General features: G+C 42.4%; 1 protein-coding gene across 2 annotated transcripts in view; it reads right to left on the bottom strand.

Moving 5' to 3' along the window:
• APPL1 (adaptor protein, phosphotyrosine interacting with PH domain and leucine zipper 1) overlaps window positions 1-17215 on the bottom strand; it is a 45627-nt gene that overhangs the window by 14769 nt on the left and 13643 nt on the right. For both annotated transcript variants that reach the window (XM_049776180.1, XM_049776181.1), the window contains 9 exons: window positions 17049-17136; window positions 15459-15500; window positions 13404-13462; window positions 10792-10938; window positions 8788-8870; window positions 5954-6112; window positions 4764-4952; window positions 3166-3208; window positions 1651-1707 (listed from right to left, as the gene is read on the bottom strand). In XM_049776180.1, the coding sequence (XP_049632137.1) occupies window positions 1651-1707; window positions 3166-3208; window positions 4764-4952; window positions 5954-6112; window positions 8788-8870; window positions 10792-10938; window positions 13404-13462; window positions 15459-15500; window positions 17049-17136 (867 nt within the window). The remainder of the gene's footprint in view (window positions 1-1650; window positions 1708-3165; window positions 3209-4763; window positions 4953-5953; window positions 6113-8787; window positions 8871-10791; window positions 10939-13403; window positions 13463-15458; window positions 15501-17048; window positions 17137-17215) is intronic.

Genomic DNA, 17215 nt, shown 5'->3' with positions numbered 1-17215 from the left:
TCAAAATTCCTTTTCTCCTCTGGTTAATATGGTAAAGCAATTCTAGATATTCTAAAAAATATTAATTAAAACCAGAGTATTCTATTAATTGGTTAGAATTATTAGAACTCAGAAAAACTGTATCCACAGTTCTCTTTTATTCTCCAACAAGAACTTTCAACTCCAGCTATACCTGGTGGCACTCAGGAATTACTCCTGGCTCTGAGCTCAAAAATCGCTCCTGGTTTGGGGGGCTATATGGGAAGCCTGGGGATGGAACTGTGGTCCGTCCTAGGTCAGTCACTTGCAAGGCAAACACCCTACCGCTGTGCTACCACTCTGGCCCCATTTCTCCATTTCTGCTTTGGCTTTTATTCTGCAATGTCTTCTCTGTTCCTCAAAACATGGATGAGGCCTACTTTCTAGGATTTCTACTTGTCCAGAGTTCTCTTCTCTAAAACCAAAGTTCACTCTGATCTTAAAAGTTCTCGGATTTGGGAGCTGCCACCATGGAAGTGTTCAACTGGCAATTCCTGGAGCGGTGCTGGGGTACCATGCAGTGCTGGGCTCCCACATCCCAGAGGTCAAGCATGTTCTTTTTTTTTTTTTTTTTTTTTGGTTTTGGGGCCACACCCGGCAGTGCTCAGGAGTCACTCCTGGCTGTCTGCTCAGAAATAGCTCCTAGCAGGCACGGGGGACCATATGGGACACCGGGATTCAAACCAACCACCTTAGGTCCTGGATCGGGTGTTTGCCTTGGCTACTTGCAAGGCAAACACCGCTGTGCTATCCCTCCGGGCCCAAGCATGTTCTTTATCCCTTTGAGTCACTCCTTAGCCCTGGCCTCAAATCTTAAGATTTTAGTTTATCACCCAGGCTTCAATTATAAACCAATGTGAAATGTTAAAGTTTTACTTTATCTTCCTATAAAAGGTTACTGAAAGAAAAAAAAATCGAATAAAAATAGAATAGGGGTTGAAGTGATAGGACAGCAGTAAGGCCTTGTACATGGCCTTGAACATGGCCATCCCATATCCCATGAGCCTGGCACAAATAATTTCTGAACACAGAGCCAGGAGTAACCCTGAGCGCTGCCGGGTGTGGCTCCCAATGGTCAGTTGGTTGGTTGATAAGTAGGTGGGAGAAAGGGTTGGTGGGTGGTAAGAATTAAAATAGGGCCGGAGAGAGAGTAGGTGTTTGCCTTGTACATGGCCGACCTGGGATGGATACAGTTTGATACCTGGCATCCCATATGGTCCTCTGAACCCGCCAGGAGTGATTTCTAAGCACAGAGCCAGGAGTAACCTGAGGGCCGCTGGGTGTGACCCAAAAACAAACAATAAAAGAATAAAAATAAAAAAAAATAAATAAATAAAAAAAAAAGACTAAAAATAGAAAAAAAAAATGGTTTGTTTTCCTTTTATATCTCCCTTCTTCATGGTGTTCAGTACAACACAAAGTTGATTCCATGAAAATACATATTAGCTAGATGATTTCAACATCAGCTGATTTTAAAGTAATTTATTGTCCTAGGAAGACCAGCATCATTATATACACCATATATAAAAGCTCCCTGCTCCAGAGCAAAAGTTGGGAAATCATGACTGAATAAAAGTCACAAACCACAAATACTCAATTCTGCCAGATGTGAATATAATAAAGAAATATTACCTCTGGATTTTCACTTAAATATATTTGCTTAGATATGTTGTTTATTGTACAGATCCACTGCAAGAAGAAAAATTAAAAAGATATAAGTAACATTTTCCCAGATCTCTTCTGAAAGAGAATATTCAAAATTCAATTGTAATTTAAGTTTCACTGAAGTAGTAGCAGATAATTTTTGCCGCATATAAATACTACCCTCTATACAGAAACAGAGATGTATGATATTTGGGGATGTAATAAAACACTTAACAGGTTATTTATTTTCAAATGCCACATTTAGTTTTCACAGGAGACAAGTCAATAACCATGCTCAAGTGTCACGTAACACAATATATACTAACTACAAAACAGAACATAGTGAAATAGAAACCCCTCAACTTCACCAGAGGAGATAGTCTGGATTCAGATATCATGAAAACTGTTACTGCAGAAAATGTACTTTCTGTGACTGTATTTTACAAAATTTCATCTCTTTCAAGGTTATAAATAGTTAACAGAAAAACATTCCTCCCTGTCTACTGGTTCACTAGTTAGGATTCCAATACCTGAAGAGCCTCACTAGCATAACACAACATTATTTGGGAAACTGTAGAGAGAACCCTTGTCTCTGAAAAAAAAGATTAAGTTTTAATACCTGTTCTTTTCCACAAGCTGCCATAAAGGTAGACTGCTACTTAACTTTTAACCTTATCATCTTCTATCAATGATAAAATTCTAGTACCAGAATATTCAAAATCCACTAAAAGCACATTTTCCTTGAAGAATCTTTATCAAGATAAACTTTCTAAAACTTACCTTCCATATCTGCTGAATCAGGATTAAGAATGGAGCCAAAAATAATAAGCTTGTTAGGAAGAACAGACATTCCAAATCTTTGTTTTTCTGTCTTTCATTTCCCCAAGGCTTTAGGCATGAGTTACCTTCTGCCAGGCCGTACCTACTGCCACATGGTCTAAATGCAGCAAATACTGTCTCACTGGGATTGTGAGCAAAGGGAATAAATTAAACTGTCACCTCATGATATAAACAGCCTGCCAGAAAGCAACAGTCACAAGATCATTTTTAAATCCGAGCTGAAAGAGAGAGAGATAGAGAGATAACCTCTGAGGTCTCTCTCTCATCTTACTGGGTGAACAATAAAATTTGTTGAAAATGATGCCTGAGAACAGCCTTTTTTTTAATTAATAATTGCTTTATTTAAACACCATGATTCTGAGAACAGCTTTGACAAAATAAAATTTAATAACTACATTAAAATGTACTTTGTCGGGGCCGGGCGGTGGCGCTAGAGGTAAGGTGCCTGCCTTGCCTGCGCTCACCTTGGATGGACCGCGGTTCAATCCCCCGGTTTCCCATATGGTCCCCCAAGCCAGGAGCGACTTCTGAGCGCATAGTCAGGAGTAACCCCTGAGCATCACCGGGTGTGGCCCAAAAACCAAAAAAAAAAAAAAAAAAAATGTACTTTGTCATTAAAAATACTTTATAAATACTGCTAGAGAAACTAGCTAAAATATTTACCTCTTCATGGTCTTTTTTACTTTCTGCCTGCAAAATTGAAGATCTGAAAAAAAGAGAAAAAGAAAAAGTTCTGACTCCATTTTCTTTTTTTCCTTTGATCTCATTTTTTCAAAGCATTTTCAACTTCATCTGAGAATTTAATTTTTTAAATTTAAATTTAAATCTTTAAATCAAGATTCTTAAAAAAACAAACTGGAGCTAGTGCAGGTGAGTAAGGCACTCTCCTAGCATGCACCCAACTTGGGTTCAATCCCAGCACCCCAAATATTCCCCCAAACACCATCAGGAGTGACCTGACTACAGAACCAGAAGCCCTGAGCACTGCCAGTTGCGGCCACCAAACCAAGGCATAGAAAGCAAACTAAACAAACCCCACAACATCAGAACTCAAGAGGTTTTTTTCTGTTTCTGTTTTTGCTTTTTGGACCACATCCGGTGACACTCAGGGGTCACTCCAGGCTAGGCACTCAGAAATCACTCCTGGCTTGGGGGACCATATGGGACCCTGGGGGAATCAAACTGCAGTCCATCCTAGGTTAGTGCATGCAAGGCAAACGGCCTACCGCTTGAACCACCGCTCCAACCCCAGAACTCAAGAGTTTTTTTATATGTCAAATTTTCGGTGCAGAAAAACCAAACTCAGGGCCTTGCATGTGCAAACCCTGTAGCCTACTATTGGCAGACTCAGATTTTTATGACCTCTGAACTTTTTTTTTTGGGGGGGGTGGTTTGGGTCACACCCAGCAGCGCTCAGGAGTTACTCCCGACTCACGCTCAGTAGTCGCTCCTGGCAGACTCAGGGGACCACATGGGATGCCAGGATTTGAACCAGGGTCTGTCCTGTGTTATCACTCTAGCCCTGAACTAAGATTTTAATGACCTCTGAGATGGCTAACTGCACCCCAAAATAAGCAGTCAGCGAGAGTTCAGTGGGTTGGAGCACATATATCCCATGTCAGAGTTCCAGTTCAATACCTAGGACACATAGTCCCTCAAGCTCTGCCAGGAGTGACCCTCGAACACTAGTAGCATAGGAAATACAGCTCCTCCTACTCCAAAATAAAAAAAGAAACAGGTGTTGGTTCTCAGAAGACACCTGATAGTAACATTATTGTTGGCATCTACTATATTCTGGTTACAATAGCACAAGTTAGATTTCTATCCCTCATGGCAATTTACAAAATTAGGAATGCCTAATCCCTTCAAGGCATTTTACATGCCGAATAAAGTTCAGAGAAAGTATGCAGCATATCTAAGACTACACAGGCAGTGGTAGAACCAGAATTTGAACTCCGTGACCCCAATGGGTTAGGGTATTTCCCACTACCCGTGATACCTTTCCCATAAGGTGCTGCATTGTTAATAAAAAAAATGTCTAGGCCACAGGCAATCACAGGTCTTTACCAGATGACCTTGCTCTGACAGTCTCAAAATATCAAGGATACCATTACAAAAGTGAGAAAGAAAAATCCAACACATGTCTACAAAACTGGAAAGAAAATGATTAAACACATAAGCCTGGACTATCCATAAGATGTCTAAATGAAAAAGGATTATCTAGAACTTCTGCTTGACTAGTAGCAGAAAAGAATACTAACTTTTTTCCATCAAAAGAGGTGATCTGAAAACAGTACCGCCTGTCTTCACAGTCCACGGCCATCACTGAGCAGTTGTCTATGTCCATGGCCAGGCCCCCCGCGACATCCCCGCGGGCCTGGCTCATTAAGTTTCCACCCTGTGTGAAGTAAAATTGTCTGTCCCAGGTCGATGACACCAAGCCTGTTTTACTAAATGAAAAGAATATATTTCTTAGTGACAACGCATCTGAATCACACATGCCAGATCAATATAAAGTACATCACAAAGAATTAGCTTGCAAAAGGAAGCCAGAGTACCTAGAAACTGTGAATGTCAGCTTTTCAGTCTTTAAAACAAATTCAAATCCACTAATCCCTAATGCGCTATAATTTATAGTTCATATTCCAATTTTTTTGTTTGTTTTGTTTTTCGGGCCACACCCGTTTGATGCTCAGGGTGTTACTCTTGGCTAAGCACTCAGAAATTGCCCCTGGCTTGGGGGGACCATGTGGGACGCTGGGGGATCGAACCTCAGTTCTTCCTTGGCTAGCGCTTGCAAGGCAGACACCTTACCTCTAGCGCCAACTCACTGGCCCCTCATATTCTAATTTTATCCTACTTTATCCTATCTGCAGGTAAAAACAAATTTTGCAGTGTCATCTGCATATAAAATTAGATATAATTAAAAACATTCATATTATGATATTTATTTTTAAATGCACAGTGACTTATCTTTTTTAATTCTTTAGGGGGATTGGGGCCACACCCGGTGACGCTCAGGGTGTTACTCCTGGCTATGCGCTCAGAAATCGCTCCTGGTTTGAGGGGACCATATGGGATACCAGGGATTGAACCGAGGTCTGTCCTAGATCATCCTCGTGAAAGGCAAATGCCTCACTACTGGACTATTGCACCAGCCCGACTTAACTTTTTTAAATAATTATAAATTACTCAGCAAATATCTCAAGTATAATTTTACTTTTGAAATTTATTTTTAATAAATATTAAGTAGGATTTTCTTTTAAAATTTGTGTACCCCATTTGTTAGAAACTTCTAACAATTTGTATAAATATTAATATTGCTAAATAAAAAGATTCAACCTTTGGTAAAGGAAAAAAAAAATTTAGCAGACAAATTCAAACACATATTATTATCAGCTTGATATGACTTCAAAGATACAGTCTCTGAAGATCACAATAGCTAACTTACTTCCGAGCATTAAGGTATCCAGCCTTTCGGGTGAGGTTTCTATTGACGGGGAACTTGGAGGGATCTGGGTCAGGCATGTATAAGGGGTCGCTGGCGATTTCCAGGTCCTCTATTGTCTGCTGCATGGTTTCTACGTCGCTGTCCATTTCCCTGCGAACACTGACACAGAGAGACGATCACTACAGTGGACTTTTCCTTACCAACGCATGTTCGTCTAGGTATGTTTTTGCCTTATATAATTGGGGGGTTGTTGAGAGACCACCCAAGCAGCACTCGGGGTGTCCAGGGACCAATCCAGGTACTATGTGGCCTAGTGTGGGGGCTGCTTGGGCAGAGCGATGCCGGCCAACTTGGTTCAACCAGTCCAACTCCTTCCTCTCACCAGAGCCATTAGGGCCACACCCTGCAGTGTTCAGAAGACACAAAAGCTAATGACAGAGTCTCAGATGGTGCCAGTCCTGAGTTATCTCCTCGCCCCATATAAAGACAACACCACTGACATCAGAGATTAAAGTTATAACATGCTGTGAGTTAGCCTTAGGAATTTGGAGAATCATACAAACCCCAAGACTGAGAAAGTCAAACTAAATGCCTAACATCAGAAGAATTTTCAAACACTGTCCTGGCCTTTAAAACATCACTCCCAGGACTGGAAAGACAGTACGGCAGGTCAGGCTCTTGTACTGCATGTAGATGAACCGAGTTCTATCCCCAGCTCCACATATTGTTTCCAGAGCACCAGCACCAATGATCCCAGAGTGTAGATCTAGGAGTGAGCCTTAAGCATAGCAAGGTATAACCCAAAACACAAAACAAAAAGACAACAATCACAAAAGGAACCTCATATTCTGTTGGTGGGTATGTAAATTGATACCATCCTTGTGAAAAATCAGTACAAAGATCCTCAAAAGAGTTATATAATAAATCTACTATCTGATCCAACAATCTTCTCAGTATTTATAACATCCAAGATTTGGACATGCTCGCCCACACAGTTGAATAAAGATATACTGCCTGCAGGCCATTTGCAGCCCTCTGTACAACGTTTTGTGGCCCTGCCCTAGAGGACTCTTTTTTTGTTTTGTTTTGTTTTAGTTGTTTGGGTCACACCCCACAATGTTCAAGGCCTACTACTGACTCTGCACTCAAGGATCACCCCGACTTTGCCTCCTGCGGCCCCAGGTCAATTGAGTTTGAGACCCCTGATATAAGCTGTAAGGTTTGTGTGTGTATAGAGATTCTTAAGAGTTATATAATAAGTCTACTATCTGATCCAACAATCTTCTCAGTACTTATAACATCCAAGATTTGGACATGCTCACCCACACAGTTGAATAAAGATATAAGCTGTAACGTGTGTATATATGTATATGTACATATGCATACACACACACACACATGTAATACTACTGAGTCACTAAACATGAAATTTTAGGGCTGGAGAGAGAATATAGTTAAATCCCTGGTAGCCCATACAGTCTCCTAAGCCTCTTAAATTTTTTTTTTTTTTTTTTTTTTTTTTTGCTTTTTTGGACCCACCCGTTTGATGCTCAGGGGTTACTCCTAGCTAAACGCTCAGAAATCGCCCCTGAGGGGCCGGGCGGTGGCGCTAGAGGTAAGGTGCCTGCCTTGCCTGCGCTAGCCTAAGATGAACCGCGGTTCGATCCCCCGGCGTCCCATATGGTCCCCCAAGCCAGGAGCGACTTCTGAATACATAGCCAGGAGTAACCCCTGAGCGTCACCGGGTGTGGCCCAAAAAAAACCAAAAACCAAAAACCAAAAAAAAAAGAAATCGCCCCTGGCTTGAGGGGACCATATGGGACGCCTGGGGATCAAACCGAGGTCCTCCCTAGGCTAGCGCTTGCAAGGCAGACACCTTACCTCTAGCACCACCTCGCCAGCCCTCCTAAGCCTCTTTTATTTTTTTTTGGCCCCGCCCCCCTCCTAAGCCTCTTAATAATAATTCGTGAGTGCAGATCTAGGAGCACACCCTGAGCATGGCTGGTTTGGCCCCAAAGCCAGAAATTTATAAGTAAGGGGTCTGAGCAATAGCACAGCGGTAGGGTGTTTGCCTTGCATGCAGCCAACATAGGACGGACCTGGGTTCGATTCCCGGCAATCATATGATCCCCCAAGCCTGCCAGGAGCAATTTCTGAGCATAGAGCCAGGAGAAACCCCTGAGCGCCGCCAGGAGGAACCCCAAAGCAAAACAAACAAAGAAAAACAGCAGGCAGTGTGCTTGTCTTACACACAGCCAAGCAGGCTTAAACCCTGGCATCCATATGGTCCTGCCAAGTTGCTGGGATTGGTCTTGAGTACACGGCCAGAATCAGGAGTGGTTCCAAATCACAAATTCATTGGGGCCAGTGAGACAGCATGGAGGTAAGGCGTTTGCCTTGCATGCAGAAGGATGGGGGTTTGATTCCCAGCACCCCAGATGATCCCCCGAGCCTTCCAGGAGCGATTTCTGAGCGTGGAGCCAGGAGGAACCCGAGCGCTGCTGGGTGTGACCCCAAAACAAAAAAAAATAAAAATAAAAATTAATTAAACAAAACACGAAAAAACAAATGAAATGCCTTGGATCTGGAGACAGTACCGCAGGTGCTTGCCTTCCACACAACAGACTCAAGCTGGATCCCCAGCATTCCACATGGTTCTGTGAACGCCACCAGGAGTAATTCCTGCAGAGCCAGGGAAAACCCCTGAGCATCACAAGGTGTGGCTCAAGAAACAAACAAAAAATAAATGCCAAACCTATTTAGATGATAGCATTTAGCTGTCAACTTATCATTCACATAACTTTATTTTCAACCTTATCAAAGAAAGTACTTACTTCTGCACACTTGTTCCAATATTAGTTAAAAATTCTTCCAGCTGTTCATTGAGATTTTCAGAACCCATCTTAAAGAAACTTATCTGGGGCAAAAGGATGTAGGAACGAAGGTAAACAACACAAACACGAAAATTAATCATCTCAACAATTTCCAAGGACACAAATAAAAAAACAAAGAATTAACTTGTAGACAATAACAGTTGCAATAATTAATAATTAAATAGAACAATTATAATAATATACTACTACATACTAATATGGCCTCTAACACAAAATATCTTACTATATATTTTAAAAGTTATGTGCTTAATGACAAATAAGGGAACTACTGCTGTACATTCTTTTACATAATAATACAGGCACATGGGGGCACCGGAGAGACAGCACAGCGATAAGGCATTTTTGCCTTGCATGTGGCCAACCTGGGATGGACCCTGGTTGGAACCCAGCATCCCATATGGTCCCCCAAGCCTGCCAGGAGCGACTTCTGAGCGAAGAGCCAGGAGTAACCCCGAGCGACGCCAGGTGTGACCCAAAAACCAAAAAAAAAGAAAAAAAACATGTACATGAGACTGTAGCAATAACACAGCTATAGGGCATTTGCCTTGCACACAACTGACCCAGGTTTGATTCCTGCCATCCCCTATGGGCCCCCAAACCTGCCAGGGATAATTTCTGAGCACAGAGCTAGGAATAACCCTGGAGCACCACTAAGTATGGTCCAAAAACCAGTAGTAATAATAATAATAAATAATGCATGTATAGGGCCCGGAGAGATAGCACAGCGGCGTTTGCCTTGCAAGCAGCCGATCCAGGACCAAAGGTGGTTGGTTCGAATCCCGGTGTCCCATAGGGTCCCCCGTGCCTGCCAGGAGCTATTTCTGAGCAGACAGCCAGGAGTCACCACTGAGCAATGCCGGGTGTGGCCCAAAAACAAAAACAAAAAATAAATAAATAATGCATGTATATACAAAACTATTTTAATTGATAAGATAAATTTTAAGGGCCCGGAGAGATAGCACAGCGGCGTTTGCCTTGCAAGCAGCCGATCCAGGACCAAAAGGTGGTTGGTTCGAATCCCGGTGTCCCATATGGTCCCCCGTGCCTGCCAGGAGCTATTTCTGAGCAGACAGCCAGGAGTAAGCCCTGAGCACTGCCGGGTGTGGCCCAAAAAAACAAACAAACAAAAAAAAAACAAAAAATATAAATTTTAAGCATTGTAAATAAGTCATATAAATAACTAAAGCTTGCTTACTACAGAGATTTTATATTTAAAGAAATAATCTCCCATATTTAAAATATATCCAATTCCTTTTAGTTCTGGATTCTTAGGGGACTGCCAGCTCATCTTCTGTTATTCAAATTTAATTTTCTAGATTCTGCCATGATTCACTTCTTTGAAAACTTGGAGCTCTTCTATTATAATTTTTGCTTGATTTTGGGGCTATACTGATCATGCTCCCCCAGTTCTGTGACTAGGATTCACTCCTAGCAAGTGCTCAAGAGAGCAAGCAGGGCTTGGGACAACCTAGGCCTCCTGTAAGCAAAACGTGCACTTGGTCCACTGAGCGATCTCTGCAGTCTATATAATCTTTAACTCAGGAAGTATGCAGAAATGTAAGACAAACTTAAACTGAGCCATGCCCACTGATGGGGCTAGCCCCCAAACCAAAAATATTAAAAATCACTACTTAAGGGCTGGAGCAGTGGCACTAGAAGTAAGGCGTCTGCCTTGCAAGTGCTAGCCTAGGATGGACCGTGGTTCGATGCCCCGGCGTCCCATTTGGTCCTCCCAAGCCAGGAGTGATTTCTGAGGCAGTCAGAAGTAACCCCTGAGTGTCAATGGGTATGGCCCAAAAACAAAACAAACAAAAAATAATTACTACTTAAACACACAGGAATATTTTGACAAAGGTTTGTAATTCTGTGTGTATCCAATATAAACATAAAGCTTGATATCAACTTTTTAGGGCAGTTATACACAAAACATAGTTCAATATTCACCTGAGCTTGCATGTACCCAAGAAGCGGCTCTAATAAAGCTATTTTCTTTTTGTACTGAAGAGTATTTAATGCACAAAAATAATGCATCATAGTCTGGTGTTGCTTTTTTCTAGAAGTGTAGACATCTTCTATTACTTCATATTTCACCTGTGAATAGATTCAGAACACTATTACCATTCTTTTTTTTTTTTTTTTTTTTTTGGTTTTTGGGTCACACCCATCGGCACTCAGGGGTTACTCATGGCTATGTGCTCAGAAATTGCCACTGGCAGGCTCAGGGGACCATATGGGATGCTGGGAATCAAACTGGGGTCCGTCCTGGTTGGCTGCATGCAAGGCAAACACCCTACCGCTGTGCTATCTCTCCGGCCACACACTATGATCTATTTTTGAACTAGCTAATGGTTATAGGGAAAAGTGTATCTAAGGAATGAGTAGAAAACCAGCAATTCTGCATAACTTTCCTATTTTCTGATAGTTTAGAAATCATATTAGCTAAAGCATTTTTCGTATTTTACTATCAATTTAAAAAAATAACATACTATGGAACCAAGACAATAACATTGCAGTACGGCATTTGCCTTGCAGTGGCTGATCTGGAACAGACCTGGGCTCAATCACCAGCAACCCCATATGGTTCCCCGAGCCTGCCAGGAGTGATCTCTGAGCATAGAGCCAGGAATAACCTGTGAGTGCTTCTGGGTATGCCCCCCCCCCCCAAAAAAAAAAGAATGAAAGAAATAAGCTAAAATAAAAAAAATCACATATTAGAAGCAAAATTCTTTTGCTTTTAAAAACCAAAGCAGTAGTACAGTAACTAAACCAGACATGACAGAGACATGACAGAAAGTCTCTCCACAATTGGCACTGGCTTAGCCATTGGTCTCTACTGCAGTCAGGTACAGCTGCTATCACACTGTACAGGTTCTCTCGCTACTGCTCTCCCTTTCTTAAACTTGCTCACAGCACTTGGCCACGATTAAACTATGAGTTCTTGGGGTTGAAGCGATAGCAAGCAGGTAGGGGTATGCCTTGCATGCAGCCTACCTAGGTTCGACCCTTGGCATCCAGTGTGGTCCCCCCAAGCCTACCAAGAGGAAAATAATAAAGAAATATCTGCCTGGGGCCGGAGAGATAGCATGGAGGTAAGGCATTTGCCTTGCAAGCAGAAGGATGGAAGTCCGAATCCCAGCATCTTACATGGTCTCCCGAGCCTGCCAGGAGTAACCCCTGAGCACTGCTGGATGTGACCCAAAAACAAAACAAAACAGAACAAAAAAAAAAGAAGTAGAAATCTGCCAAGGACTGGAGCAATAGCACAGCGGACAGGGCATTTGCCTGGCATGCAGATGCCCTGGGTTCAGTCCTGGCATCCCATATGGTCCAAACACTGCCAGAAATAATTCCCAAGTGTAACTCCTAACACTAAGCAACTCTGAGGGTAGCACAATAAAGCAAAATAAACATTTTTGGGAGGGTGGTTTTGGGTCACACCCAGTGGCGCTCAGGGGATACTCCTGGCTCTATGCTCAGAAATCGCTCCTGGCAGGCTCAGGGGACCATATGGGATGCCGGGATTCGAACCACTGTTCTTCCGCGTGCAAGACAAACGCCTTACCTCCATGCTATCTCTCCGGCCCCAGAAAATAAACTTTTTTTTTTTTTGGTTTTTGGGCCACACCCGGCAGTGCTCAGGGGTTACTCCTGGCTGTCTGCTCAGAAATAGCTTCTGGCAGGCACGGTGGACCACATGGGACACCGGGATCGAACCAACCACCTTAGGTCCTGGATCAGCTGCTTGCAAGGCAAACGCCACTGTGCTATCTCTCTCCGGGGCCGAAAATAAACATTTTTAAATATGCAACCTTATCAAAAGCAAAAAAGGGCTAGGCATATGTTGAATATCAGCATACATCTGTCAGTAGAAATCTTTGTCAGTAGAAAATATTTTTTTGTCTTTTGATGGATTTGGGTACATTAGCTCCTCCTGGCTCCAAGGTCATTACTGAGAATGCCAGGGAGACCATGCAGTGTGGAAATCGAATCCAGTCTCCCACACGCAAAGAATGCACTCAGCTCTGTACTCTTTCTCTGGCCCTGTAGGAAAATACTTTTAAAGAAATAATCCCGAATTTCTAATCATTAGTAATTATCAGGTTTGAAACACTAAAAGTAAAGAATACAGGGGGAAAAAAAAAAAAAAAAAAGTAAAAAAGGGGCCGGGCGGTGGCGCTGGAGGTAAGGTGCCTGCCTTGCCTGCGCTAGCCTAGGATGGACCGCGGTTCGATCCCCCGGCGTCCCATATGGTCCCCCAAGAAGCCAGGAGCAACTTCTGAGCGCATAGCCAGGAGTAACCCCTGAGCGTCACAGGGTGTGGCCCAAAAACCAAAAAAAAAAAAAAAAAGAATACAGGGGGCCAGAGAGATAGATAGCACAGTGGTAGAGCATTTGCCTTGCATGCAATCGAGCCACGTCAGAAGATGGTTCAAATCTGGCATCCCATATGGTTCCCCGAGCCTGCGAGGAGTGATTTCTGAATGCAGAGCCAAGGAGGAACCCGAGCGCCACAGGGTGTGACCCAAAAATAAACAAACAAAGAAGCATGCACCCACCTTGTCATTTTCTCTTTTTTTGGATAATCGGCTATATCTGTTAATTGCAGCATCATGATCTAGAAAGCAGAAATGACTATTAGCAACTCAACAATAAGCTGTAGAACATGCTTTAACTACTCTATTCTTTTTTTGGTTTTTGGGTCACACCCGGCATTGCTCAGGGGTGACTCCTGGCTGTCTGCTCAGAAATAGCTCCTGGCAGGCACGGGGGACCCTATGGGACACCGGGATTCGAACCAACCACCTTTGGTCCTGGATCGACCGCTTGCAAGGCAAATGCCGCTGTGCTATCTCTCCGGGCCCTCTATTCATATTTTCATATTTTTTATGTTATAATCATTTTTATTTTGACCAAAGGGGATTACAAATCCTTCACAGTAATATTTTAGGCACATAGTGACATTGGATCAGGGGCATTCCCACCACCAATGTTGTTCTCCCTCCATCCTACTTTAACAAATGCACACAGTGAAAATTAAATACAGCACTGATCCAACTAATATTTACTTAAACTTTTTTTTTTTTTTTAGTTTTTGGGTCACATCCAGGTAACCCAGCTCAGGGGTTACTCCTGGCTCTATGCTCAGAAATTGCTCCTGGCAGGCTCTGGGGACCATATGGGATGCCGGGATTCGAACCACCAACCTTCTGCATGCAAGGCAAACATTTTACCTCCGTGCTATCTCTCCGGCCCCGTTTACAAATGTCAAAGTCTTTCTTTTTTTTTTATTTTTTGGTTTTTGGGCCACACCTGGTAACGCTCAGGGGTTACTCCTGGCTATGCGCTCAGAAGTTGCTCCTGGCTTGGGGGACCATATGGGACACCGGGGGATCGAACCGAGGTCCGTCCAAGGCTAGCGCAGGCAAGGCAGGCACCTTACCTTTAGCGCCACCACCCGGCCTTACTTAAACTTTTAAACTTTTATTTAGGATCACTTTTTCCAATTTCAATTTTAAAAAAAATGTTGGTCACACCCAGCTGTGTTCAGGGGTTCTTCCTGGCTCTTCGCTCAAGGGCCCTTCTTGGTGGTGCTCAAGGGACCCTATGGGATGCTGTGGATTAAAACTGGGTCAGCCGCATGCGAACTCCCTATCTGCTGTGCTTTTGCTCCGGCACCTATTTTTAAAATTCTTATGGGGTCAAACAGCAATGCCAGAGGCCTGAAGTCCCTCTGCTCAGAGAGCCATGTGGTACCAAGGTCAAGTTCGGGACTTCATTCACATATGCTCGGGATATGTCCTGCCCCTTGAGAACTCTTCCCAGCAGCCCCAATTCTTTTTCCAGTAACAGATCAAACCCAGATCCTAACACATACAAGACATGTGTGTACTCTACCACCAAATCACTTCACTACCTCAAGTTTTTAAAAATCATTACACAGGAGGCCGGAGAGATAGCACAGCGGTAAGGCATTTGCCTTAGAAGCAGAAGGATGATGATTCGAATCCCAGCATCCCATATGGTCCCCCGAGCCTGCCAGGGGGACTCCTGAGCATAAAGCCAGGAGTAAGTCCTGAGTGCTGCCGTGTGTGACCCAAAAACCAAAAAATACAATAAAATAAAATTTAAAAAAATCATTACACAGAATCTAGCCACTAAGTTATGTTCATAAAGAAATGCATTTCTGGGGCCGGAGAGATAGCATGGAGGTAAGGCGTTCATCTTTTATGCAGGAGGTCATCGGTTCGAATCCCAGCACCCCATATGGTCCCCCGTGCCTGCCAGGAGCAATTTTTGAGCCTGGAGCCAGGAATAACCCCTGAGCACTGCCAGGTGTGACCCAAAAACCACAAAAAAAAAAAAAAAAAAAGCATTTCTGGGGCCAGAGAGATAGCACAGTGGCGTTTGCCTTGCAAGCAGCTATCCCAGGACCAAAGGTGATTGGTTCAAAACCCGGCATCCCATATGGTCCCTGGTGCCTGCCAGGAGCTATTCCTGAGCAGACAGCCAGGAGTAACCCCTGAGCACTGCTGGGTGTGGCCCAAAAACCAAAAAAAAAAAAAGCATCTCTGTAATAAAAAAAATAAGTAAGCAAAGTATTCAGGCCTTACCATTACTAGCAATCTGAAACACTTCCTTTAGTGTCAGGATTTCTGGAAAAGTTCAAGAATAATTTCAATTCAGCATATTCAAAAAATATTATACATTTTATTTAGAAAATACTAACTGCCAGTTAGGTTATAGAATTCAAAATATGTTATGCTTCAACAATCACAATGTCAAAAATTCTGTGTGTCAGGTACTCTACGGAATAATACCTATCCCTAGATAATACTATCATTAGCACACTTCAGAAAAATTTACTTAGCACAAATTAGTAAACACAAAGCAAAACTCAAAACTATTTTAAATTCTAAGATGTGAAAATGTGCTTAGTTATAGAATCCAATTACATTTATTTTTTGACATTAACTCAAGTTCAAATACTGAATGAAAAAATAGTAAAATTATGACAATTCATGAAGATTGAGAAAAGAGAAAGTTTCTTCTGGACATGACCACTCCTGAGAATAATAACCACAAATTTGAATTCTTCCCTGAGATACATTTGTCTTTATTCCATATTTAATTTAACCACTTTACCAGCCACTACCACACGAGGACAACGTTTTTATTCTATGTATATCTGTTGCCTCAGATTGTGAATTAAGAGAAAGCAGTCAGTTCTATGAAATTCTCATTTTATCACTTAATTATCCTAAATGAAGGAAAAGAAACCATCCACAAACGACTTAGTCCTCCTGCTTACTAGATTTTACACATAACCACATAACCCTCTCTGTTGCCACTCTAGCCCATACACAGCTCCAGTTCCAGGGCCACTGGCCCTACCTCTTCGGCCTCTCACAACTTATCTCCCAGAAATCAATTTCACTGAGTTCCATCTTACCAAAAGGAAGGAACTATGCCTCTCTCCTTAAAGAACGTCATTGGCCTTCTTTTCTCATTAACTCAAATCCAACCATTTTTAGCATAATCTAGTTCCAATTAATCTTTTTCTAAATTTGCCTTCTATCATGCCCCAAAACATACCACACTGAATTTCTCTTCATTTTCAAAACAAGTATAATATTTCTTTTTTTGTTTTTTTGGGGTCACACCCGGCAGTGATCAGGGACCACTCCTGGCTCTACACTCAGAATCGCTCCCCGCAGGCTCGGGGGACCATATGGGATGCTGGGATTTGAACCACCATCCTTCAGCATGCAAGGCCTTAACCTCCATGCTATCTCTCCAGTCCCAAGTATTATATTTCTATAATCATAATTTCATGCATTCTAGTCTCTACCATAGGACAATGACTTTCCCTGCAAGCTCTTGTTCACTTTCAATATTCAAGCCACATTCTGACACCCTCTTTTAAGCTTCCAGAGCACATGCTCATTCCCTGGCTACAAACACATGAATATCAATTGTCTATCTCTTTATTTCCTTCATTAGAATTTCTTGCAGCAACATGTTATTCAGTGAAATTCCTCAGTATGTAGCTGAACAGTTATCATGTGTTCCTATAAATGCTAGTGACTAACAAAAATTGGCGCAAGTTACAGTCAGAAAAAGTTAAGATAGAGGAAAATACACATTTTACAGGCACTGATCTTTGGACAGCTGATTAAAGTAAACAACATTGACTTCAGTACCTTTCAGGTCTCTTTCTTTAAACTGGGAGATGGGGAACATCATGGCATCAGCAAGCTGCGTTGAAAGCACGGCATGACAAGAGCTGAGCTAGGAAAAATAAAAGTCAAATAACACAAAACAAAAAGTATTTACCTGGTGTTCTATAAATTAAATAAAATCTAGTAAA

Source organism: Suncus etruscus, chromosome 7 (genome assembly GCF_024139225.1).
Source record: "Suncus etruscus isolate mSunEtr1 chromosome 7, mSunEtr1.pri.cur, whole genome shotgun sequence".
NCBI classification, from domain to species: Eukaryota; Metazoa; Chordata; class Mammalia; order Eulipotyphla; family Soricidae; genus Suncus; species Suncus etruscus.
This window is presented reverse-complemented; position numbering and strand designations above follow the sequence as displayed.